The sequence below is a fragment of the Drosophila pseudoobscura genome, chromosome 4 (assembly GCF_009870125.1).
Source record: "Drosophila pseudoobscura strain MV-25-SWS-2005 chromosome 4, UCI_Dpse_MV25, whole genome shotgun sequence".
Taxonomy (NCBI): Eukaryota; Metazoa; Arthropoda; class Insecta; order Diptera; family Drosophilidae; genus Drosophila; species Drosophila pseudoobscura.
In genome coordinates, this window is record NC_046681.1 from 17,636,860 (window position 1) to 17,663,273 (window position 26,414).

The 26,414-nt window shown below is 36.5% G+C and overlaps 5 protein-coding genes and 1 long non-coding RNA gene across 7 annotated transcripts; 4 read left to right on the plus strand and 2 right to left on the minus strand.

Moving 5' to 3' along the window:
* Positions 1–1,667: 1,667 nt before the first annotated feature.
* On the plus strand, positions 1,668–7,447 carry LOC4811839 (putative uncharacterized protein DDB_G0282133). 2 transcript variants are annotated; one of them, XM_015188901.2, is made up of 6 exons: positions 1,668–1,791; positions 3,403–3,606; positions 4,159–4,363; positions 4,433–4,521; positions 5,225–5,351; positions 5,410–7,447. In XM_015188901.2, the coding sequence occupies exons 2-6, from the start codon at positions 3,437–3,439 to the stop codon at positions 7,393–7,395; spliced, it is 2,577 nt and encodes an 858-aa protein (XP_015044387.2). In that variant the 5' UTR covers positions 1,668–1,791; positions 3,403–3,436; the 3' UTR covers positions 7,396–7,447. The 2 variants fall into 2 exon arrangements, with proteins under 2 accessions (XP_015044387.2, XP_033236191.1); XM_033380300.1 differs by lacking the exon at positions 1,668–1,791 and adding an exon at positions 2,360–2,378.
* A 1,659-nt stretch (positions 7,448–9,106) lies between these two features.
* LOC4811828 (nicalin) lies at positions 9,107–13,730 on the plus strand. The gene is made up of 6 exons (XM_001382168.4): positions 9,107–9,349; positions 10,625–10,703; positions 11,555–12,023; positions 12,244–12,429; positions 12,780–13,202; positions 13,275–13,730. The coding sequence occupies exons 1-6, from the start codon at positions 9,211–9,213 to the stop codon at positions 13,632–13,634; spliced, it is 1,656 nt and encodes a 551-aa protein (XP_001382206.3). The 5' UTR covers positions 9,107–9,210; the 3' UTR covers positions 13,635–13,730.
* A 4,248-nt stretch (positions 13,731–17,978) lies between these two features.
* Rsf1 (Repressor splicing factor 1) lies at positions 17,979–19,049 on the minus strand. The gene has a single exon (XM_001382171.4). It carries the CDS (start codon positions 18,923–18,925, stop codon positions 18,335–18,337), a length of 591 nt encoding a protein of 196 aa, XP_001382208.1. The 5' UTR covers positions 18,926–19,049; the 3' UTR covers positions 17,979–18,334.
* Positions 19,050–21,742: 2,693 nt separating this feature from the next.
* On the plus strand, positions 21,743–22,829 carry trk (trunk). The gene has a single exon (XM_001382172.4). It carries the CDS (start codon positions 22,099–22,101, stop codon positions 22,783–22,785), a length of 687 nt encoding a protein of 228 aa, XP_001382209.3. The 5' UTR covers positions 21,743–22,098; the 3' UTR covers positions 22,786–22,829.
* Mulk (acylglycerol kinase-like protein Mulk) lies at positions 22,752–24,248 on the minus strand. Its single transcript, XM_033380268.1, has 3 exons — positions 24,068–24,248; positions 23,886–24,009; positions 22,752–23,824 (listed from the first exon to the last, which is right to left on the minus strand). Exons 1-3 carry the CDS (start codon positions 24,163–24,165, stop codon positions 22,826–22,828), a joined length of 1,221 nt encoding a protein of 406 aa, XP_033236159.1. The 5' UTR covers positions 24,166–24,248; the 3' UTR covers positions 22,752–22,825.
* Positions 24,249–24,271: 23 nt separating this feature from the next.
* Positions 24,272–26,311, plus strand: LOC117183195 (uncharacterized). The gene is made up of 2 exons (XR_001453510.2): positions 24,272–24,887; positions 25,997–26,311. It is a non-coding gene; the product is annotated as an uncharacterized lncRNA (long non-coding RNA).
* The last annotated feature ends 103 nt before the right edge of the window (positions 26,312–26,414 follow it).

A 26,414-nucleotide genomic window follows, 5' to 3' on the forward strand; every position in this document is an offset into this window, starting at 1 on the left:
AGGATTTAAAAGCAAAGGATTCCTGCGAATTATGTACTATCCATAAAAAGAATTTGCAAACCCAAATGATGTGTGATATTCCAATAATTTCAGGGATTGACTACTCGGGTACTGATGTCCGATACCAGAGGGTATGTGTGCGTGTTTGTGTGCTTTTCTAAGAAGCCGATCAATTTAGAACCCACATCCGAACTCCAGCCAAGAAATTTCTCCCGGCATTCGCTTGTTTTTTCCTGGAAGCGTTCAGCGGACTCTTGTCGTTTCATCACATCAGACTGAGCCATATAGAAGGTCTGTGGGAAGCCGGGGTGGTGAGTTTTAAAAGTCTCTTCTTAAAAGCCACGTCCACACGGAAGTATACATTAGAAGAACTTTCCACGCTTATCACGAAGATTGAAGCATTCCTATATTACCGCCGCTCTCACCGATATCCGAAGATCCGACGGAGTTTTTAGCCCTTATTCTCGGGCACTGCCTTATGGAGGTCATTTAATGCTCGAACCCGAAATAAAGGGTCACATCAAATCAATCATTAATCGATGGCAGTATTTGCCATCAACCAGATTTGCCAGGGGTGGAAAGAGAGAGAATACCTCAAGGAATTCCTCAAGGCCAGACGGCAACGACAATTTTTTTTATCAAACAGGAAAATAAAAATGCCAATTAACGTGGTGGATATCCTTACCGCCCGTGGTGTCCTTAAAAAAACCTGTTTTAAAGGTCGTTCTCCTTCCTCCAGTTCCATTCAACAATTACCTTCGACTTCTTTATTTAATCCTGGTTTTGTGCATTCTGACATGGCTCACGATCCCGTGCCAACCGAACAGTACAGAACAGACGTTTCCGAGATATTAACTCCTACCGTTGCCAAAACTTAAAGACCTGCCGCTGCTTTTTACGCCCGAAGAACGAGAAGTTGCTCCGAGCCAATATAACGCGTATTAAGCCAGAAGCCGTGAAGAATTAAATGTGATATTATGGAATTGTGTATCAATTTTTTTAAGTTTTTGCAACAAGTGATGGTATAAAAAAGCATTAAAAAATTAATTAGCATTAGCATTAATTAGCATTAAAAAAGCTAATCGGTGAGTCTCAATACCCTCCGAAAGGTTATCCAAACAAGGTGGCTAACACCTATCGTTCATGAAATACTTGATCATGGACAAGATTTAGTCGTATATCAATGCCAAAAATGTCATGCCTCATCTCTCTCATCTGTCAGTACATTCTTACTTCGTATGAATCTTAATTTTAACAGGTCCTAAAATAATTAATAATAGTTTAAATTTATAGTAATATTATTATTATCAAAACCGCGGAATGATTTCCTTTATTTCTAATTCGGTATAACAAAAAATGTGTACAGCGAGCCAACGTCATTCGCCCCATTCTGAAAATATATGTAGCCAAATGATGAATCGGGTTATTATTCTCTCTTAGACATACTGCCTTATATGTCATATATACTCGTATATTGAAAACTACCAGCAACGCTGGACTAACACACCTTTTTTAACTTGTTATGTATTTAAATATGTACATACATTGTATGTATACGTATGTATTTATCAATTACACGTATTTATTTGAATTATAAAAAGCCCTATGAATATTAAAAAGCTTTAACCTATACATAAAAATGTACATGCATAGAAATGAACTCATCTACAAATATTTTATTTAGTCTTAAAGTATAACTCGGCGCGTGAGTATCGCGAAAAAGCTCAAGGCTAGACTAACGGCTGGAGTTCATTACAAAAAACATCAAAATATAAACAAACATGAAGATCTGTACGTAACTAGGAATATAAAAACGTTTCTTTGTTTTAATGAGCGTACATTTTTTATTTGTGAATGTATGCACATATGTACATACATATCTTTTTATGAACCGAGATATGCCTTAATTTCTTGGAAAATATAGCAAAAAAACCCGTATACGTAAATATGAATGTATGAAAATAATGAGTAAATATATTGTATAATTAAAAAAGGTGAAATATTGATATCAACCGTATTTCAAATCAACATACATATGTACATATGTATCTACAACTTTTTGCAATACATTTTTTCCTAAATACATCATCTATTAAAATAGAAGAGCACTTTTACTTTATGTCGCTCACGATCATTTTTTCAAAGAGGGCTATGTGTGTATTTACATATGTACATATGTATAGAACTACCGATACCTGGTAAGCACAAGTAATAATGAATAATACATGTACATATACATATGTATATACATATATACAGATATGTATAAATTTAGACATACACGTATTACTTGGGTCAACAATCCACGAGTGTGACGTAATTGCTCAGACAGTACCAAGAGAGCTGAAATAACAACTACACATGTATCTACAGGCTAGGTAAAAATTTATATTTTGGTTCTAAATACGTGTTGAACTGTTCCGATATCAGATACTCTGTTTGAATTCTATAAAAGTATAACATTAATAACCCTGGGTGATCGATTCAACTATGAACACAAAATGACATAAAAAGTCTAGGCTTTTTGTTTGCTTCAATCATATTATTAAGATAGATTTCCGAACATCTAAATCGGTCAAAAGCTAATTTAATTATAAATGTCAAATTTGTTCGTCAGATGTTTACGTATGTGATTTTCACATAGCATTTAGCACAATAACACAAAAGTTGCCGCAGGTCTATCCAGTACAAAACAAAAGTACTGTCATGTTCCGACATTCGTAAACCATTGCGACTACGATTTTCTACTACATTTTCGTACGGATTGAATTGTGTGTGCTCCAGTTTTTAAAACTTTTTGCTATCAATAGTGTTTTATTCCAAAATGGTTTAGCGATATTTCACTTCAATAAAACTGCCTAATTTTTGGAAATTTCAATATTTTAGTTAAATATACCTTTTGCTTTGGTCATCGCATTATATGGAACAAAAAACAAAAAAGAGCGGGAACGTTGTGATCTCTAATTTGTCACACAACACTTTACGTTTTCGTGCTAATAGCTATCGCATACCGATTTGGTTATGGACACATCTTAACGAGAGATTTATAAAGCATAGATGATACAAATTTGCGAAAACAGGGGATGGATTAGATGTAGGGTGTCACATAACTTTTGATTCTAACATCTGGTTATAATAAACTATGAAATTATAAAAATGTCGAAGTTTACTTTTCATTTCTGTGTAATAAGTATTAAAAAAATAAAATTTACTGGAATAAAACACATTAATTCACGATCCAGATAAAAAACCCTTTTGAAATAAATCTCTAATAGCTAATTTAATTTAAATAAATTCAATCAGTCTTTAAAGAAAACATCAAATTTAATGCTGCCACTTTATTATATTTATGAAAATTTATTTAATACAATTTTTACCTAACGAGATCATATTTATTTTTAGATTATAACCATCAATGCTGAAATACTGACTTGCAATGAATTGGAATCGAAGAAATACCAGTGAAATATCAATACATAACTATCCCGAACACTTGAATCCGTTTTACGAAAATGATAATCATAAGCGTCTCCGATTTTGGAATTTTAGCAAAGAGGGGAACAATAAAAGAAGGAGCTTTTCAATTGGAAATTTGAAAAATATATGGTAAGTTTTTCTCTCAGAACGTTTTTTTTTCGCGAGATCTTAAATCGAATGTGTTTTACGCATGAACTTTTGCGGATTGCAATACACCAAGACGTCGTAGGAAAAGATAATGTAGGGAATATTTAGTAAAGATTAGGTTAGGTTCATAGAGTTGCTCGACCACCTCTCCTCCTTCCGGAGTATCGTAAGGCGGGTTAAGACCCCGGTTAAAAACCGCGCGACTATTGGTTCCGCGTTCTACTCTTGAGAATGCTGTGCCACCGTCTGCCACTGTCTTACCGCCAGGTGGGTGCCAATGTGGCCATTTTCCGCACATTTAGGTTGTTACAAAAATGTGGAGCCCAAAATCGATTAGAAAAGGAGTTGGTGTGGCTGTTGACTAGTCTTATAGGGCTCTCCAACTTATAAGATAAGCCTGTTAAAGTACAAATCCAGCTTGTTCATATTTTTTTCCGTGTTAAATATGTACAGATGATACGTGCGACATCATTAAAATGTCCATATACTTAAATACTTAGCTGACTTACTGAAATGATTGTTTTTTATTTTTAGGTCTTCCTATTCGCTTTCTCCCAAAAAATCCTCGACATTGGGCATAAATAAAACATCCGAAAGCCCACCGATATTACGGAAAAATGTAAACAATAATGCTTGGAAAATGCGTGAAAATGATTTGGATAGTAGTACTCCAAATCTAAAGGGCTTCGGCGAAGAATTTCATAGAAGGTCTTTGCAGCATATCGATACAACAAGAAATGTAACGAGTTTTATTCATTGTTTGATTTTAAATCACGCTTTAACGATTTTTTGTTGTATTTTCATTTAGTCTGATTTAAATGTGTTTTTTAATCGAAATGATGATTATCGAAGAACTACTCAGTTTTCTGGACACTCATCTCCGAAGCAGTTTACAAGGTAACAAGAATAATTGAATATTAACCTAAATACTACATATACATATTATTATATATTATATATGTTCAAAATATAAACAAAACCGGACATAACCTTTGCGGACCGCGAGCAGGATATTCATAAACATAAATAGAACCCGACATCTGGTCGTTGCTCGTGGGTGTATTGTTTGGTCCTTCGGCTTCTGCTGCTTTCCGAACATTATAGCGTCTGCCTCGTTTAACGTTGGTTATTTTTGTCCACGAGATTTCCGATCTTGTATCGGTATTCGCAATTCTCCCTTTTTATTGAATTGATCCCTGTATCACCAACCATCTCCGTTTCTATCAGCTGAGGTATATCACTATCCGGTCCATAACGCATTTTTACGAATTTTTATCATCATCTTAAATGGACAACGCTTTGTAGAAACATAGCCTTCTGAACTCGAGGTACTAATATCTTCTTTCGAGTACCTGGAAGTTGTCCAACGACAATTTGGAAATAAATAGATTTCCGAATAGATCGGCTTACCCCTGTGGTACTTCACACGTGCGACGTTATTGCGTCGCAATCTGTTACGAACATGATATTTGGAGACGACAGTACTCAGTGTCGAACCTTCGACACCTTCGAAAGTATCATTAAGCAATATCATCAGAAATCTTTTTCTGTCTGGTGGGCATAATAACTAATAGACTAATTTTTTAATTTACTTTTTCAGATTATCGCAGTCTAGTTTGTCAAGTAATAATCCGTTCGAATGCGAAGTCAACACAGATTTCAACATTCCAATAAGTAATAAAAAATATCGGAAAAAAAGGCGAGCTCCACAGCCACCTTCCCCATTGGTAAGATTACATACATTTTAGTTTATAAACATATGTTATGCCGATTTCTTTATTTTAGCAAAGTGATATTGAAAATCTTTCAATTAATGATAACGGAGGACTTGACATTAAATCACTTGCGAATGAAATAGAACTGTTTGTTAATGAGAGATACGAATCCCCGATAAATTCTGATGCAAAGAGGGAACAACAACATCTGATTGACCAAAATATACAAAAACCATCATTGGCTCCTATAGCATCGGATATCGACGTTAAATTGAGTGCGACTAAAAACCCCGTCAAAGATACCACAACCAATAGCCAAAATAGCATAGAAAATGTTATATATGGAAAAGGGGAATTGTCAAATAACAAAGTTATAGTACCTGGGGTTGTTGGCAACACATTAACAAATTGCAATAAAAACCAGCCAAATGAAATACATCGACATGGAACATTGGAGTGTACTGAAGATATTGAAGCAAATGCTTTAACTATAAAAGATTTGGTTCTTCCAATCACCAAGCACTTAAATAAAACTATAACAAATGAGAACAATTTTGAAGAAAATCGTATTTCAAATACTAATACTAAATTACAGATAGAGAGATACGAATCTCTGATAACTTCTGATGCAAAGAGAGAAAAACAAAAAATAGAAAAACGATCATTGGCTCCTATAGCATCTGATATCGATGTTAAATTGAGCTCGACTAAAAACCCCGTCAAAGATACTACAATAAAGAGCCGAAATGGCATAGAAAATGTTATTTCTGAAAAAAGGGATTTGTCAAATAACAAAGATATAGTGGCTGGGTTTGTTGGTAACACATTAACAACTTACAATAAAAACCAGCCAAAGGTAATACATCCACATGGAACATTGCAGAGTACTGAAGATATTGAAGCAAATGCTTTAACTATAAAAGAGATGGATCTTACAACCACCAAACCCGTAAATAAAACTTATAACAATGAAAACAATTTTGAAGAAAATCCTATTTCAAATATTAATAGCAAATTACAGATAGAGATATACGAATCTCCGATAAATTCTGATGCAAAGAGGGAAAAACAAAATCTAATTAACCAAAATATAGAAAAACCATCATTGGGTCCTATAGCATCGGATATCGACGTTAAATTGAGTGCGACTAAAACCCCCGTCAAAGATACTACAATAAAGAGCCGAAATGGCATAGAAAATGTTATATGTGAAAATAGGGATTTGTCTAATAACAACTATATAGTGGCTGGGTGTGTTGGTAACACATTAACAACTAACAATAAAAACCAGCCAAAGGTAATACATCCACATGGAACATTGCAGTATACTGAAAATAGTGAAGCAAATGGTTTAACAGTAAAAGATTTGGATCTTACAACCACAAAACACGTAAATAAAACTTATAAAAATGAAAGCAATTTTGAAGAAAATCCTATTTCAAATACTAATACCAAATTACACAAGCATGACCAAGAACAAGACCACCCTATTTCAAAAGGTAATAATAGAAAATATCAATATGACAAACCTTACACATGGAAAGAAAATCAAAATTTTACTGTTTCAGAGGAAACCAACAACCTTCCAAATTTAATGAAAAAGTTTGCGTTGAACGAATCTGTATCATATTCTAAGAACAATGTTTATGATAATACTCCTCAAACTTCAACATCAACAGATCACAATTCAAACCAATTGAGCCTACAAAAATCATTAAATAAAGCTATTGAATCTATAAATCGTAATCAACAGCTGTTAAATGAAAGTGCAGCCAAAGGAACAAAATTAAACCTTACATATTTGAGTCAGTGTGATGAAACAAAATTTGTCTACGCAAATGAATTAAATAGCCCAAACGTTAGATGTTCGGAGCCGGAATCAAAAAATATTTCAAACTTCACTTCTAATACCGACGAAATTTTATCAAAAACTGAAAATAATATCTTTTATAAAACAAAAATATTGAAAACGACGGGTCAGTACAGAGAGTCATCCCCAACGTCATCAAACTTAGATTGGAACCCTTTACCAAAGCCAAAGCGAACTAGTCATTAAGAAGCTTTAATTGTACAGAGTCCTTTCCAATAAATAAATTGATCTACATATATTTTTCGTCCTATTTTATACATTATACTAAACAGTCTAGTAGTAATGTTAAGCACATTGGAACATGTAACACTATTTATATTTGAATTGCGCCCCATATGGCTTTAATGTTAACAAACGTTGACGGCAGACTGCTGCGCTCTCCCTGTTGACTGACACTCTGAAGTATCCGCTGCGGCTTTGGTTTGATCACCCAGTGTCGCGCATTGGGGCCTTAGCCGAAAATATACGCATCTGAGAAACCACAGCGGATATAAACAACAACGAGGCGGCGAGGTTTTTTCCGGAGGTTGTGCTTCTTTTTTCACATAACTTAAGTATATCTGACTTCTGTAATTCTGCAAAACTGACAAATTCGCTATATATCTTACCCGAACCCTTTGTAGCTTAACCTTATCGTCTACAAAATATTAAGATTTCAAATTAAAAATTGTTTGGTGGTATTTTTAAACGAAATTTTGAGTTTGAAAACTCGGGAAAAGTCGAAATAAATGTATTCCTCAGGGTTTTGTAATATCTGGTATAGGTACATTAATTGGTCGTCGTTTAAGGTATCGTTTGTCTATGTATAAACGGTTAAGGTGCAGCCATCTGATCAAACCCCTGAATGCCGCATTTTACATATAATTCCGTTACACGAAATGCGACCGGTTTTTTTTTGGTTGTAGAATTTATAAGATGCCAAAGGATCCATTCTTTGCGATAGGACCATGGCTTTGGCTGGAACCTCAAATGGATAGGTCCTGTTTTGAGGAAAATTCAAACTATTGGACTACATGTAAGGGGCCAATGCGCCATAGCTGTAAGGCTAAACCTATCCCCTTCGCTATTTGTGTGCCATCGTTAAACTCCAGCTTCTCACAACCGGATTCGCTATCTCCTTTGCCAGCAGCCGTTTTATTTGCCGTCCCCTTCTTGCGAAGGACGCAACATGATATATTAGTCCAAAGGGTAACTCATTCTACATATATTTATTGTTTTATTATAATCAATAAAGTGGCCAATTCAGGTTACAGGCGGACTATATTGCTTCAGACAGTTCATGTATCTCGCAGGTTACACTCGAGATTGTACTTAGCCTATACACTATGTTGGAGAGAAGACGCTTGCTACCTAGGCATAATGTGAAATTAGGTATAAACATCGTGGTTGTAAAACTTGAGGTGGGTTTTTAGTACGTATAAACTTTATTATTCAGAACAGAACTTTGTTATTTTATGCTCATCAGCTTCTTTTTGATGGATGGTGCCAATGTGAATCGTGTTTCATGTCTGTCAAAAAATACCACCGTTCCACCGGGATATACTCAGTGTAAAGATCCAACGGAGTTAAATATCGCATAGAAACGTGCAGATTAGGCGCATCTCAGATGGATGGTGGAATAAATGAACAAAGTTTGGATCGGCAAAATATTACGGACAAACCGAGGAATGTATGATGGATGGTCGCCAGTGGAAATAAGCTCTGAGCGTTTATATTGGCCTAAGTTACGTTATTGCTCTATAAAACAGCATTATTTTTTCCGATAACGAGAGGCAATTTTTGGAATTCAATGTGCGAGTTTTTCTCACACCATTAAAAGCATTCGTGTTCTGCTTTCATAAATTTAAGCGTTCATGTTTCATTTTCAAAGTTCCAAAGCGAAGTTCAAAGTTTCATTAGTTTGACGCTATTTTGACGGACATCGACTTTTTCGTTGGTCATAGCTGCTCATCTACCCGGCTACATTTATTATTGTATTAATTTCTTCAATCTATAAATAAGATGTTGCGCGAGACAGATGGAGGCATGTCTTATTTTCTTCTAATAGCCATACCGGTGCTAGCTTTTTGTTTACCAGTAATGGCAAGCGAATTCGAAGTTATGTCTATGTCTAAATTCGACGTCAATGGTCAAAATTTTGGTATGTTCATATTTACTTTTTCTATGATCTGTTTTATTTAATTTAATGTTGGATCGTTTTTTTATATTCGCACTGTTTATTACTTAAACCTACGTGGAATTTCTTGTTTATTTTGATTGATCCTTGTATATATATATATATTAGCACAGCAATACTTTTTCAATTAACAGTTTATTTAGTAATTTCTTTTACGCGGGTTGAAATTTATCGGACCAAAAAAGTCGAACTGAAAACTAATTTTCTCAAGGACTAATGTGAGAGTAAACTGTTAACCGGCGGCCAGCTGATTCAATAATCAAAGAGATCCTGTCGTTTGCGCTGTACAGCACATTTCTGCTCTTGACGTCGCGTTGGAGCGCTCAACAGCACATTTGTGCGCTTTACAACACCCTTTCTTTTCAGCCGACAAATTACCGGCCTGGAGAAAGCCGACGAATTTATGTGGTCGTTATATTTTTTGGAACGACAACCAACCGGCACCTTAATTCGAAGTCGATAAACCAATCTTTAGTTATACCCGATATTCAAAGAGTATAGGGTTATATTCGATTTGTGGTGAAAGTAAATGTGTGTAACACCCAGAAGGAAGCGTTCCCGATCATCTCAGCATCAATTACCGAGTCGATAGAGACATGTCTGTCTGTCCGTCCCGATTAGTGCATAGATCTCGGAGACTATAAACGCTAGAGCAACCATATTTTTGTATTCAGAATCCTGTGATCATGTTCTCACAGCTCATGCTAGTTAGCTTTCTCCTGAAACCCGTAAATTGACAGAGACCAATGCATACAAGAATCAGAGATATACAAAAACAACAGAGATAATACACTGAGATAAAGTTCAGTGGATTCTTAGATAGCCGACAGACCAAAATACACAAATAAAAATGATCCGCCCATACAATAATTTGAAAGAAACATTTCGGCTTGCAAAAATCATCAAATCTGAACGAATAAAGAAATATTCATGAAATAAATTTAATTTGAAACAAAGCTTATTCATGGCTCTACGATATCTAGATTGTAGGTGATGCAAACATGCAAAACATGTACTGTTGTATGAATCGTTCGTATGCTCTTACTAAAATATACACATTATATCCATTGAGTTAATCGTCCTCTTCTAAAAATATAAATACTAAATACTAGCCCATACCTTTTATTAATGTTCTAAATTGATAACTTTTTTTATCTACCATTTTGAGACATTACCAACTTGCATATTGTTTACAAACATTATGTTATTAATAAATCATTATTCACTTATAATTTTTAGGTAGCCGGCAATCGTCAATTTCCCTAGAAGCGAGATCATTGTATTCATGGAATACCTCACGACATTGTGTTCTCACACGGTAAGTCCACGGTGCGCACAGTACTACATGCGAACACTACACGGTTAGAGATTAAAAGTTTGCTCACCAAGAGGAATATAACGAAAATGTGCGTATGAGCGTCGCAAAAGATATTTACAACTCACATACTACTTCATCTCGGTGTGAATTATAATGCAGACCCTTTCTAACAATTCAACAAAATGCTTAATTGGTTCATCAATTTTTAAGATATTTGAAGGGTGTGTTCGATAAACTCTCATTTAAGCCAGGCACAAATATTTCACCGAAGCCCATCTACTAAAAAATTATTTACTATTTTATCTGTTTTTCATTCTTCTACAAGTCGCTCCCTGCCCAACCATTAAATCGTGATCTAAGTTGAACTAGGTCTTATAGTCTCTAGGCGTCAAACAAGACGGACAGACGCATGGTTATATCGACTCGACTATTGATGCTGATCAACAATATATTTACTTCATATATTAAAACACCAATTTTTTATTCCATTAAAAAAATCCATGAAAAAAACCATTCATTGAATAATTTTAAAGTGCCAAGTTTTGAACAGGGTTATCAGTCAAAAATCAGCACCACAACGAATAAATAATACGTATTGTTTATTTATAATTTACTTGGGGGCAAGCCTTTTCTCGCTTTGCTCTTTCGCCAACCCCGTCTCACTTGCTTAACCAGCAAATAAAAATAGCCTCGCTGCACTATTTGGCGGTCAGTAATGGACCCCATTATCGGAACAAACAAAAAATCGAGACCACTAGGACGACGACGAACCAAAACTTGTTTATATAATAGACAGATTTATAATATTTATAATTTATTCATAATAATATTTATTCCATTTTATATTATAGATTAATTAATTTGTCTGTTAATGACTTTGACAAAATACGCCAAAATGCAGGAGGCCTTATCATTATGTTGCCGTCGGATATTATGAAATTGGACGCTGAAGCTAAGGAGCATATAGCCGTCTTAGAGCAGGCGATGCTCACGCATACTGGGGCAGTGCCAATTTATTTCGCCCCATATAATATAAATTTGGAAAAAATAATTGACGAGATCACTTATACAACCATAAAAGCTTCTAGTCAAAATCAAACATCGGTTGCACAATTGATTATGTCAGTTTCAGCCAATGGATATCATGCAACAGTAGGTGGTACTAACAAAGTCGCAAACAAAAACAGCAAGATACCTATTATCTACGGCGAGCTGTTATCGAATCAATTGCATTTAAAGGCCAATGACAACGCTGTCGATGCACACAAGCTACCAGTAATATTGATAACGGCAACTCTCAAAACATTTGGTGTATTTAATGTAAGTATTATGCAATTTTTTATGGTGTCACCTCAGCATATTAGCCATAACCTTCTGAAGGAATACAGCTATTGAAAAGATAAAATAATCTGCAAGAAGCCAACGTAGTTTATATTGTATTTATATTATTAGTCCGTGTTCTTCAAAATACAATATATTATTCTATTCGACTTGGTCTTTCCTTTTATTAGCTAATTTGAATGGCTTGTTTTATTTTCAGGACTATCCCGTGAATGCTGATGTAACAGTCTTATTGGCACTCATAGAAATGTTTAGTAAGCTGCATTCTACGACAAATATGGCTCCAAACTACCGTCTCATTTTTATGATTTCGGATACCGGTCTACTTCTTAACTTTCAAGGCTCGAAGAAATGGCTGGAAATAGACGATAATTCCGCTTTACAGGTAATAAACTTATTACTACAAAAAATTATAAGGAAAGGGAGGGAGGCAATCACCTGCCAAAGTAATAGATAAACCATGTAAATATTAAATTTGATAAAACCAAAGACTGTAAAACAACAAGATATTGCATCGGAAACAAATGCAATAAATCAAATTCAAATTTTCGTTCGTCGGTTCAGGATACGGGTGCTCGGTATACGGGACCTTTAATAATCCTCACCTATGCTTCTACATACATACTCGTGCATACTATGACTGCTATACTATATACGTACACTGTTCAACATAAAATATAACTACATATATAATTCCCTTAGTAACATATTTTTAAATTGATTATTTTTATACAGAATGTTGAATTTGTGCTTTGCTTGGATACCATCATAGAAAGTTTATCCTCCAATCCAGATATGGATATGTACATGCATGTTTCTAAGCCACCCAAAGAAAAAACGTCAATAAGCCACTTCTTCAAGCTACTTAAATCTACGGCAGAAAAATATAACATAACGGTAGAAGGTGTCCACAAGAAGATAAACTTAGCTGATTCAAAACTTGCATGGGAGCATGAGCGATTCAGCATCAAACGATATCCTTCTTTTACCCTATCTTCGCTGAAAAGTCATAGAAGCCCATCGCGAACAACAATATTCAAGGATGATGAAACACGTATTTTGACACATACACTTATCGCCTCAAGAATAGTAGCGGAAGCCCTGGCTAGTTTCATGTACAAAATGGAACCAACGACAAGTATTTTTGACGGTCAATTTGTAAGTAATGCTGTTTACGAGTATCTTAATATTATTTAACACATAATTATCTTTATTTGCTTAAATTTGCAGGCCATAAAAGAAGAAAATGTCTTGCCATACTTCGGAATCAAATCAGTATTGCATAACAATGATCTTAAAGATGCTTTTGAAAAGTACCTTAACAATGTTAAAATCATATATGATAAAGCTGATAGTCGAGATCCTGATTTTATGTTCTACAACGAAAACGATGTGAAACTGAATGTTTACAGAGTTAAACCAGCTATTTTTGATATTTTCCTCACTATTTTAATAGGCTTTTATTTGTTAACTGTATTCTTTGGCATTCAATACTTTCCCCTCTTTTACGACAAAGTTTCAAGACTTACAAGAGATGATACCTCGGTACAAACTAATGGACACTACCCCGAACGACTAAAGTTCAAGTGAAGTTTCGTTAAAACTTTGTCATTATCAATCAATTTTTTGCTACATCATTAAGTATAAAGAGAAAGTTGAATAAATTTAGTGCAATTTGATACCAAAGATGTCTTTTGAAATTTTGTTGTTTAAATCTCTTTGCCTTTCTGTATTCCTTACTCTAGATGTTAATCCACCGCCCCAAGAAAAGACAGGAATGTAGAATCAGATAACATAAATTCTACGCAAATATATAATTAGGTAGAAAAGGGATAAACGAAGTGCAAGAAGGACGTCTCCATCCATTATGAGAATGGAAGTGTAGTGATTGGTATTATACACCTTCCGGAGAAGTTGTACAACAGCATCTCTGCGGACGAGCTGAGCACGAACCAAGGTAGAGGCCTTACTGAACACCCAGCCAATCGCATCGCTAGGAAACAATGCCTGAGATGAAAAGCGCAATCATTCGCTTCCGTCCGAATACGAGAAAGATGACAGATGCAGCAGTGGCAGCTGCGAGTATTTGAAGCGGTGGCAAATGCTGTCAGATACCAACGGTATTGACCTACACAATTGGGTTTCTTTCAGATGCTGAATGAGTTGCCCAACCGTAGGGATATCACCCTGTGGGTCCAGAAGGATTCTGTGATGAGGCATCGGTTGCACGGCATCGCTAGGGTTTTTCTCGACAAGGGATTCCCACGAGAGCGTATGTTCTTTGGCGACTCGGGCCTATCCGATTTACACAGAACAAATTTTTGGTTAGTTTCGAGTTTCTGTTTGGTTTCAGATAACTACACTATCCTTTCTTATAAAATTAATCAAATTTAAGCAATCTTTTTTATATTTTCCAGAACTATTACGGGTCAAAAATGTAAGGCCCTTGTGGATCGTGATGTCCCTTGTGCTGTGGAGGCTTTTGTGGTGGCTGCTGCTGAGCAATAACGAAAGGGGCTAAGCCTTCCATTAAAAATCCTGTGACTCCTGCAGAAATCTTGAATCTATCGTGTAGTCTTTACAAATAAAACATTTACATATAAAACCTTTTCCCAAATCTTTTTAATTGGTGGGCTGTCTCATGTGGATTGTGCCAATATGTATTTTTATGGTTAAATTTGCTTAGACTGTTGGAAAATCCTTGATCCTTAACAAGGAATCCATCAAATCAAGGTATTTTTCTGATCACAGGAAGCCATGGCATGTCCTTATCGGCTCACAAATAACGGAGAAAATTAAATATTTTTGATCCTTGATATCCTTGGTCCTTGAAAAGGACTTCATCAAATCAGGGACATTTTTCCGATCACAGGAAGATATCGCACGCCCTGATTGCCCCATAAATAACGGAAAAAACAAAATATATGCGACTGTAAAAATTTCCTAGATTCTTGGTCCTTGATAAGGACTCCATCAGATCAAGGATTTTCTTCCGATCACATGAAGCCATCGCACGTGTCGATCGGACCACAAAGAACGGAGAAAACAAGATATATATGTCTTGGAAAATTATCCTTGATCCTTCGTCCTTGATAAGGACGCCATAAAATCAGGGACATTTTTCCGATCACAGGAAGCCGTCGCACGCCCAGATCGTCCCATAAATAGCGGAGAAAACCAAACTGTCTTATAACTGGCTTTGAAAAAAAAAAACAAAAACTCGCGTCAAATGGTCAAAATCTGGATGGGACACCAGGCCAACAGAAATCAGCAGAAGGTCGCTGAATTTTTAAAAAAAATTTTGGTCCCCCAAAAGTATGCACCATTTTTTTGCACTCGCTACAGTTGCTTGCTGCTGATTTCTGTTGGCCTGGTGTCCCATCCAGATTTTGACCATTTGACGCGAGTTTTTGTTTTTTTGTACAGTGGCGCCCCTATAGAGGATTTCGTGAACTACATTTTCAAAAACAACAAATTACAAGCCAGTTTTGTTTTCTCCCTTATTTATGGGCCGATCGGGACGTGCAACGGCTTCCTGTGATCGGAAAAATGTCCCTGATTTGATGAAGTCCTTTTTAAGGACCAAGGATATCAAGGATCAAAAATATTTAATTTACTCCGTTATTTGTGAGGCGATCAGGTCATGTCATGTGATCAGAAAAATACCCTGATATGATGGATTCCTTGTTAAGGATCAAGGATTTTCCAACAGTCTAAGCCAATTTAACCATAAAAATACATATTGGCACAATCCACATGAGCCAGCCCACAAATTAATAAGATTTGTGAAAAGTTTGTATTTGTAAATATTTTATTCGTAAAGACTACACGATAGCTTTAAGCTTCCTGCAGGAGTCACAGGACTTGTGATGGAATGCTTAGCCCCTGTCCTTATTGCTCAGCAGCAGCCACCACAGAAGCCTCCACAGCACATGGGACAGCACGATCCACAAGGTCCATACATTTTTGACCCGTAATAGTTCTGGAAAATATAAAAAAAAAATGCTTAAATTTGATTAATTTTATAAGAAAGGATAGTGTAGTTTCCTGAAACCAAACAGAAACTCGAAACTAAACAAAAATTCGTTCTGTGCTAAACCGATAGCCCCGAGTCGCCAAAGGACATACGCACTCGTGGGAATTCCTTGTCGAGACGTCTGTGGGCAAGCAAAAACCCTTGCGATGCCGTGCTACCGATGCCTCATCACAGAATCCTTCTGGATCCACAGGGGGATATCACTACGGTTGGGCAAATCATTCAGTATCTGAAAGAATTGTGTAGGTCAGTACCGTTGGTATCTGACAGCATTTGCCACCGCATCAAATACTCGAACCTGCCACTGCTGCATCTGTCATCTTTCTCGTATTCGGACGGAAGTGAATGAAGCAACTGAACGATTAGCACGGTCCCTGGCGTTAGCGCTTTTCATCTCAGGGATTGTTTCCTAGCGATGCAATTGGCCGGGATTTCAGTAAGGCCACTTCCTCCACCAGATTGGTGCTCAGCTCGTCCGCAGCGTTGTCGTTGTACACCTTCTCCGGAAGGCTGGAAGGTATATCACACGACGTTATTTTAGACGTCTAAGATAACCTGACCATTTAAGGGACATGATAGAAGAGACGAAAGCTCTGACTGAGTACTTCGCGCAATCCCACTTACTTGAGCTTTTGAAAACTGATCGGATACATGTAGAAACGATATTGTCTATCTAAAACTAGCGGGAAGTATATGATGAAGTATATACAAGTATATGTACTTTCTGCTTTCTGAAAGACTACTTACAAGTTAAGTTTACTTTTATATTCAATCGAATTTGGTTACTGTTTTTTGTTTGTAATGCGGAACTTTGCACTACAAAACAAAACAGAACTGCATATTCAAAATTCAAAATATCAGTTTTTTGTTCTTTTCTAATTAAAAAAAAAAATATGATGCACATATAATTCTTTGTATGACGTATATCTCCTTTAAAATTTATTCTAAAATTAATAAAGTAAACAATTTTGGGCTGTAAATATTAGTGCTTTTGATGGGTATTTGTATATAATGTGTCGTATTGAAGTGTCGCGAAGTGTTATATACTCCTGCAGACTGTAAGTACCGAGTATAAAAACGAATACCTAATGTAATTTCAGGTTTAAAAACGATTTCATGTACTCTAAAAATATATGAGTTAAAAATAAACGCGCAGGAACGCTGCGAGTTGAAGCTATGGCCGCGACTCTACTTTTATACCCTATACTCGAAAGTAAGTAAGTCAAAAAAACCACGTAAAAGTCCTTTTCTATCGAAGTATAATATATTTTAAATTTTAAATTATTCTGATGGATATAAATAAGATATTAGATATTTTAAAATTTTAGCACCATATATGGCAATCAGTCGCACTCTCATAAATTTCGTCCCAAACCAAGGTTTAGCTTACTCAAGGCTTACATATAAGGGAAAAACTCAAACTTACTTCTGAAAAAACATAAGAAAATATGTTATTATAAAAAGAAAAACCATAATGATAGACAAAAATGTAATAAAAAAGGCAGACCGTATTAGTCGGTTTGATGATAGGAATGAAAGTTTAGATTCTTTTAATAGCCTAGTGTAATTTGCCGATGGCGGCCGATGTGGCTTTACTTATTCCCTCTGAGGAGCGCAGTGTAGGTACATCTGTTTGAGCATGAACAAGGCCGCATTTTACTTGTGTTAATACCAAAAAATACACGCGAGAAAAGGGCGAAAGCTCATAAGCTGAGCTCTTTGCGGAATCCAAATGATCTAAAAACATTCATCGATCTCGTTTATACTTACCGACGGCCGCTTTGTATTAGTTGTTGATTGATTGATGGCAATACCAAAAATGTTGTTTATGTAAAACACTTCTTTCGCTTAGATACAAATATTTTCCTTGATTGACCATTAAATTTTCTTGAAGGCAATTTATGTATTAAAGATTACGACGCATTCCATTTTATTAAAATCGCCTATTTCTAGAATTCGATTTAGTGTAGTCTGTAATTAAGGTATGGCTTAATATATTGTTTCTTAATAGTTTTCTACGTTATCTTAAGTATTAAGTGCTTGCAAATGTAATCTTTAGATCCTAATCAACGCATGTTCATTTAATATCGTAAAATAAATAATTGAACGGTTATCAAAGCTACACATTTTTTAAAGGGACTGATCGAAAACGATCATAGGCTAGATTTTTAGATATTTCCAGTATTACTTAAAATTTTAATAATATTTACGCATAGTACTATCAAGCAAATAGTAGTCGCGTCTTCCGATATTTTTAGAATCGGTGATTTCCCACTGGAGAACGAGATCTGAAACGGCATCCTCCTTGTCCACCGCTACGACCATAGCTCGTGCTGTTGCCACTACTGTAGCGGCTGCCATCGCGACCTCCGCCATAGACATCACGACGACTAAAGCCGTTGCTTCCGCTATCTCTTCCGCTATAGCCTGCACCAGATCGCCCGGAGCTATAACCACGCTCAGCATGTCGGCTACTGGAACCACTCGAACCACGTACTTGTCTAAATCCACCGTTGCTACTGTTTATGCTGTGCCTGCCGAAATCACCACGACGACCGCGTTCACTAGATCCACCACGCCTGCTTTGGCGTGGCCGTCCCTTGGATATTTCCACACGCAATTGGGAGCCTAAAAGTTCTGAACCGTTCAAAATATCACAAGCTTTTTCGGCATCATCCCGGTGTTCAAATTCCACAAATGCGAAGCCAGGGGGATTGAACGCAATCCAAACGGAATTTAGCTTCCCATACTTGGTAAATTCTCCTTCGAGGTCATCTTTTTTGACTTTATCAGTTAAATTACCGACATAAACTCTAGTCCCACGTTGATCGGTCATACTTGTCATTGCACAGCGATATTTAATATTCCTTCAGTGCAAAAAAATCAATACGTTTTCACAACCCTGCAAACGAGCGTTTGTATGTATATCAAGTTTTGAGCTACAGTAAGTCCACACATTCATAACAGGAATATGAACAGACACTAAAGACATTATTGGAACACCGAAATAGAAGAACAAATTTATTTTCGTTTGAGAACTCTTAAACTGTGTGGGTTACTCTTTTAATTTTCAATTTTCAATTGTTTTAATTTTTATCCACGTGTTTTACCACTTGTCTTTGTTTGTTGTTCTTAAAAATGATAAAAATGGCAGTTATTTGTTTCAACTGCTTGCTTTGAAGCACAACGGGGTCAGAAAATTCGGGATATACGAAAATCAAGACGTCTTAGAAGGAAATATCTCTAAAATATGTCGAACGCGCACAAAAGCAATTGTTATCCGTAACAGAGCTTAATTTCTAAACTTCTTAAATAAAAAATATAATACTGTTGTGAAGAAATGTTAATAATTGTTGAACCGGAACCAACTCGAGCATCTTGGATATATTAAGCACTGAAATTATGTATTTAACATTTTCTTTGTGGTGTTAATAAGAAATTTTTACCTTACCAACATAGTTAAAGTAGTTTTCTATTGCTTTACCTGTTATTCGAAATAACAGATGTTTAATTAAACCGCCCGTAATTAATTAAGCGATTTTTAATATCCTCTGTACACAGGACATCTCTTGGAGGAACGGTGGGAAAACGTGGAACAATATGTAACACCGATTTTCACTGAGCGCCATCCCTAACAATAATAAAGTTTTAGGATGGAATGTGAAATTTCAATTAAATTTCAGATTGCAATCATTATGTTGGCGATTCTGTATTATTTGATCTGATTAGATCAGCGATTGCAATGATGCTTGCATTCTGTGCATATATATTTTTAGTAACCATACATATGTTGTGAGCCTAGGGGCCTGTGTCAATAGTGTTTGCGGCCTTTTTTTAAAGAAAGGAATATAACTGGAGATAACTGGTAGAACTGGACGGTTTTTAACAGAGTGCAGGAGAGGATTTTCAAGGATCACAAATGGTTTCGGAGCTCTCGGCGCTCCATTTTTTTCGACGAGTTTGCACCTTAAGCTATTGAAACGAAAATTTGCCTTGATAAGGTTTGACAAGGTGACCCAAAAATTCTTTCAATTCTTTGAGACAGAGTTCAAAAGGGGCAAAAACAAATGCAACTTTAAAATATATTTGTTGTGTTTTATTTTACATAATAATATATAACATAACAAAAACGTCTATCATAGACGACTTTTGTTAATTTTTAGTATCATTAACGAGTCAACTAAATATTTTAGTGCTAATGTACTTTTAATATATATTGTGATCACAATGTGTGCTAATGTAGCAAATTCGTCTCGTAAGTGCAATTTTACTGCCAAAAATAGTTTCTGATCTAATTTCGATGGTATTACATATTTGATTTCGCGTAACCCTCGTTTGCTATATCGTTAACGAAGTATTGGGCCACTGAGAAATAATTGACCTGCAATGGCAGGAGTCTCTGCTAACTGAGGGTTTTCTTACTGAAGTTTTCTGGCTCGCCTACTGAAACTTTCTGTGTCGGCGTAGACGTCCGCCATGGCACAACTTCACGCAGATCAACTGCCGTCAAATCAGCTTCTGGTCTCTATATATGCACAAAAGCGGGAAACTCTGGCAATACAATCTCTTTTCATTAAACAGCTTAGAGAATAGATGTTCAGGGACCTTAAGTTTGAAGTTAACAAACTTTAACGCAGAAAGATCGGCATCACGCTTGACCAACTTGGGCCATGAAATTCTCGCCTCAGGTTATCGGCAACAAATTTCAACGCCGCCTCTAGCTGAGGTAGTGAATATAGCGAAAGGTATTCGCTGCTCTGCATAACTTCCACTTGCCTATAGGTCGGAAGAACACCAACAAAACGCTTAGGGTCACCAGTCATGGAGATAGTAAGTCAGCCGGCGAAATCATTTGCACCAACACAATAATCACAACGAAATTGAAAATCAGTAACGTCCAAATCGCATTCCGAATAGTGGAGAAGCGATATAACGAAAACTGACGTTGTTTCGTTGAGACCGAACGTAGTGAGAGCTGACTGATCAGCCAAAGATGGATGTTTCTCACGCTCTGCATCAATTTTTTTAGGCACAACAACTGTCACGCATCGAAGGTCTACGATTAAATGTGTTTTACCTGTTTTTCACAGTGGCAATGCATAGTGCTTTATTGCTAAAAGTTGAACATTAGTAAGCATTCTTGGCTTGAAAACACTTACAAATTACGAAATCATAAAAAGCTCATGTATTAAGTAACAGCTGTATGCAGTGCCATGTTTTTTTTGTTTTTTTTTTTTCGTATTGTTTATATATTTCGCTCGTGCCCAGCATAATATAAAAAAAATGGTACAGAATAATTTGTATGCAAATGCCATCTTTTGTTTAAGCGCACACATATTTAACATTTTTACTGTTTGTATTGCATTAATTCGACTTTTTCTTTATCAGAGTCCAAATTGCCGTCGAACTCGTAGAATCGTATGCCAGTTAGAAATGATGTCCAGCGCGCCTTGATTCAGTCTACTGCTGTCGAGAACTCGGCTGGAAAAATATTATCTGCGATGACTTTTAAAATCACTGACGGATCGGAAATGTAAATTTGGTGGATTTTGAGTCCATGTCCAGTGAAAGTTCCTGCAAAGTTCGACTCGTCCATATTGTCATTGAGGACCATTTTTCGGCTCAAGCCTGAAAGTCTTTCGAGTGTTCATCACGACGAAGTTTTCTGATCTCTCGTCTGAGGACTATCGCAAAGGATCGCTTTTGGCTGAAAATAATAGATAAAAGTCTATTCACCCATTTTTCTTTCGTTTTCCATAATTTTGTTTTTTTTCCAGACAATAATAATACAAATCAGCTGTTTTCATAGCGCAATAACGCAGATTATGTCAATGTAATCGCCTATTCTTCGTTAATTTCGACATCGATAGCATACTCACGTGTGTGTAACTAGGCTATCAGAATCGGTTTGTCTTAATATTTTACGATCTTGGATAAATGAATACCCTCTGCAATGATTCACAAAATAAAGCAACCCTACTTTTATAAACCGTGTGTTTGTAAATATTATGTAAAAGGATGAAATTCTACACTAAGTTTAATTGGCTTTGCATATATTTTGCTATTAGCGCATTTGGTGTGACAAGCCAAGAGGATTATTGTGCAGAGCTTTCTACGCAATCATTAAGCCGAATTTTGGGCCAAGCATTTAATCCGCGCTATATGAGTATTGATCCGCCAGGAGGACCGCATGAAGAAAGCTACAATTTGGGATATAAAAGATCGTCATATGAAATACCATTTTATGCCGACAGTGATGTCGTTTCATTGGGAAACTTTCCGGCTTGGGAGACAAACCATTTTGCATATTTCGGAAAAAGAGAAGAACCCATTAAAGGCAGGAAAATCCGCATAAGAAGTCCTGTTGTTGAAAGAGGTGGAAATCCGAACATTGACGTTTTTAAACACCGTCCGTGGGAGTGCTCATCGAAGATTAATTGGATTGATTTGGGATTAAATTATTTTCCACGTTATATCCGTTCGATTGAATGCATTTCTAGAAAATGTTGGTATGGGCACTTTAATTGCAAACCAAAATCATTTACTGTAAAAGTTCTGCGCCGAAAAAGTGGCTCATGCATTCAAATAAATGATAAATTAGTTTTAATTACCGCAGAAAAATTTAAAAATGATTACGCGCAGCTCTGGATTTGGGAGGAAATAGCAGTTAATTTTTGCTGTGAATGTGTTATGCTATACTTATAGCTCTGTTTAATAGAATTCACAATATAAAAATTTCAAATTCTTAACAAAAGACTTTAATAGCGTTGGGAACAACCGATAACTTAATGGGTCTTGCATCATATTCCTCTCCGTCAATTGAATAAACGTTAGTCGTTTCTCCGGTTGGATGTAACTGGATAGTGCGACTTCTCAGTACTAGTTGTGGTACAATAGTGCTAGATGTAATGCTTGGAATAGTTTTAATAAAATCCCAACCTGGTTGTAATGAGCTTATGAACTGAGTTTCCAGCTCGGAAAAGTTCTCACTGTTTTGAATACAATTAATGTCTATTTGATTGGCTTCCATCTTTCCTTGCTGCTTACTACTGCACTCGCTATTTTTAACAAGCTGTCTTTGAGGTTTCATGTTGCTGCGGTTAGGATTGACAAGTTTTCCAAGGAAATTATTTAGAAATCTGCTCTCTTCATTCCGAACCTCAACGCAGTCCAAGCATCCTGCGCAAGGAGGCGTGTACACATAATCAGTCTCTAAGCTCCAAATTTTCGAAAATAATTTGGAAACGGCAGCCACATAGTGTCTTATTGGACCGAAGTACCAATATTTTTCTTTTGTAGAGTCAATATCCTTCAACAGACCCCATGAAAAGCCATTTAGTCCGAATATCGGCTTTAAATGTTTCTCACTATCATCATCGTTATTGATAACGTCGTATCGGATTACGCTCTGGTACATGAAATCATCTTTTAGCATTGGCAATAAAGCACTACATAACGATTTTATATAATCCAGCTCACTTTGAACACCAATTTGAAAATATTTATGTGTAGCTTGGTTTGTACGTCCCAGTGGAAGAATTGTGATTGGGCATACATTTTCATTTCTTCGCATTAGGCCTGTTACAACCTCTGATGAGGTGCCATCTCCACCTGCAATAACAATTGCATCTGGTAGATTTGCCATTTCTTCTATATAAGCCTTGGCGTGCCCAATGTGATTGGTTCGAAGTATCTCAACCGAATAGCCGGCTAAATGCAATATGGGTTCGCAATACTTCTTGAACTAGAAGAGATAACATAAACAAATAACAGCCAATAACAGTAAAATAATAGTCATTAATTACAGTTTTCTCCGATTTTTTTTTATTGGCGATAGGATTCATCACGACCAAAACATTCTTTGGTGCTCCTACATTTTCACTGGTAGAAGATAGGTTGGTAGAAAATTCACTCATATATTGAGTAATTCTGAAATTAAGATGGTTATAAAAATACACAATTATTTAGGAAGTCAATATATACTTACTCAATATGTGTCTTAAGCGAGCTGAGTGCATACCCCGAAACAGCAGCAGCAAATGCAGACTTTTTCCAATTATTTCGAACAACCCTTAAAATGTTCATATTTAAACAAATCTACATAACAAACACATGTATTAATTTTTTAAGTTATAAAGCAGTGATATATATGAGTCAAGATAGTGTTCAAAAGTTCATATACTGTATGTTATTGTCTGCGAAAGCTCCCATAGAGCTTAAACTCTGTGAGTTGTCGGTTCGAATCTATTATTTATTTTCTAATTAGTAAAGCGATATCTCCGCTCTCAATTATATCCTTTTTTTATTATTTATAAATCCACAGTATTCAAAAAATCACAACTAAACTCATGCCTCTTTAATGTTTACGATTATTAGGAATAATTCCTTCAGTTTATTTCGGGTAGCCCTAATGCAATAAAAACCGAGTGGGAGCACTGCGGATGAAAAGCAGCAAATTTCTTTAGCAGTCCCTGAAATGATTCCAAACACACTACGGAGTTCATGTGCTATTTTTTCTTGCCATTTTTATGCCTTTTTATGGTTCCACCTAAAAACTATCGTCTAATTATCGCATAGAAACGTGCGGAAGAGGAACGTCCCAGATGAATGAGAAACTGAGAAATTTTCGGAACGGCAAAACATTACGGACCATCCCAGAAATGGTTGGTCGCATGAATAGGCTACTCGATTTATTAGTGAGGGCGCGAAAGAATAATGTATTAAGTTAATGAAGATATAGTGTGTGATGGCACGTGTAAAGTCTAACCACAACCGAGGATCTGTGTCGTTAAGACCGAAATTTGATTGTGAGTACGAAAAATATGGCGGACAATTAGAATAATGTTTAAAGTAGTCTATTTTCCGGACAGAGAATTTCCGGGAGAGTATTGCTTTTGTTCTTGAGGGGAATGGGTGTCTCCAACGTAAATTCGCCAGTGTCTTCGACTGGCGAGACGAGGCAAATTTATAGCCACTAAGTCCGTTTCATGTGTGTGTTTGTGTGGCTGACCACTTAGGACCGATCACGCGATCATTGCTGCGCTATACAAGGCCGTGCCACTCTCATTTTTGCGTAAGCCAGAGCCACTGAACGCTCCACACACATATATGTATTTGGTGCTGACCGGACTCGTCGACCACGTAAAACATACTTTAAATTCTGAAAACAGAGTCTACACTTAACTTTAAGCACCAGCACATTTCACGAACAAAAAACAAATCTGCAACCAGCTGATTGGCTGCACGAGCTTAACCCCCTTTAGGTGACGCGTGGGTCACACCAATCCACCGTATAGCTGGAAAATTTGTGTGAAATTTATCTGTCCCGGTGATCCTTACCAGGAGTGCTTGATAGCCTTGGTAGGGATCCACATGAAATTAAGTCAGATAAATATCATATGCACGTAACCAACAGCGTACGAAGCGGTTTCACGCTTCTCTGATCGGGAGCGGGATACGGTATGGGCATGCCGCTCCACCTTTACTCATGCTTCCCCCCTGGACTCGTGACCTGTCTCGTCTCCAGCATAAGGCGCTTTACCCTGCTGGAGTCGGGGTCGGGGTGCGTTTCTGATGGAGTTGTTCGCATTCCTCATCCTCTCCCAGGATCGGTGTTCCGTCTCAACTCTGGCAACAGAGGTTTTATCCTGCTGGAGTTGTGGTCGGGTTGCGTTTCTGGTAGGCCCCGCTCTCCTCACCGTTCCCTGACTGGAAGATGAACTGGAAGATGAACGCAATGAGTACCTTTCGTACTCGCGAACGGTACTTGATGGATCCATTTTAATGTTGAATTGTGGTTTGCGATTGCATTGACTGAACTTATTGCACAATCAAATTATGCTTTTTTATTAGCTGTTGAGGTTTAATGAAAACTGCAGCAGGTTCGATATAAAAATATATTGCAATTTATTTGTAGACGAAAGCGAAAGTATGTATGTTGGTTGGCTGGCAATCGGCGAAAGACTACCCAATTAAAAGCCCACCGAATTGTCCGTGCCATAATAAAAGTTAGAGAACGAAAAAAAGGATAGAAAGAGAGCGCTAGAGCAGCGCGGGCTGCAGCTAAGCCGAGAACGAACGACAGGAACGATGAAGCGGATAGAGAGGCTAAATTCTTTCCGGTAAACAATGTTTACCTACAGTGGGCACGCAAAGAAACCTTTTCTACGCAAAGAAACAATAAAGGAATTAAAACACAAACTTTACCTCTCGAAATAACATTAAAAAAATAAAAAAAATATTTAAATTCTTCAGACAAAATCTGTCCATGAAAAATAAATTATATCGAGCCCCAAATATATCAGAATAATCGTTTTGATATTAGAAACAAGTTC

Excerpts from the sequence above, each read along its gene's own strand:
- LOC4811839 (XM_015188901.2), top strand. The coding sequence starts at position 3,437 with ATGAATTGGAATCGAAGAAATACCAGTGAAATATCAATACATAACTAT. Across the intron at positions 4,522-5,224 it reads TCTCCGAAGCAGTTTACAAG|ATTATCGCAGTCTAGTTTGT; the intron begins GTAACAAGAATA and ends TTACTTTTTCAG. Across the intron at positions 5,352-5,409 it reads CACAGCCACCTTCCCCATTG|CAAAGTGATATTGAAAATCT; the intron begins GTAAGATTACAT and ends TCTTTATTTTAG.
- LOC4811828 (XM_001382168.4), top strand. The coding sequence starts at position 9,211 with ATGTTGCGCGAGACAGATGGAGGCATGTCTTATTTTCTTCTAATAGCC. Across the intron at positions 12,024-12,243 it reads AAACATTTGGTGTATTTAAT|GACTATCCCGTGAATGCTGA; the intron begins GTAAGTATTATG and ends TTTTATTTTCAG. Across the intron at positions 12,430-12,779 it reads ACGATAATTCCGCTTTACAG|AATGTTGAATTTGTGCTTTG; the intron begins GTAATAAACTTA and ends ATTTTTATACAG.
- Rsf1 (XM_001382171.4), bottom strand. The coding sequence starts at position 18,925 with ATGACAAGTATGACCGATCAACGTGGGACTAGAGTTTATGTCGGTAAT.
- trk (XM_001382172.4), top strand. The coding sequence starts at position 22,099 with ATGAAATTCTACACTAAGTTTAATTGGCTTTGCATATATTTTGCTATT.
- Mulk (XM_033380268.1), bottom strand. The coding sequence starts at position 24,165 with ATGAACATTTTAAGGGTTGTTCGAAATAATTGGAAAAAGTCTGCATTT. Across the intron at positions 24,010-24,067 it reads TCGCTTAAGACACATATTGA|AATTACTCAATATATGAGTG; the intron begins GTAAGTATATAT and ends TCTTAATTTCAG. Across the intron at positions 23,825-23,885 it reads AAAAAAAATCGGAGAAAACT|TTCAAGAAGTATTGCGAACC; the intron begins GTAATTAATGAC and ends TATCTCTTCTAG.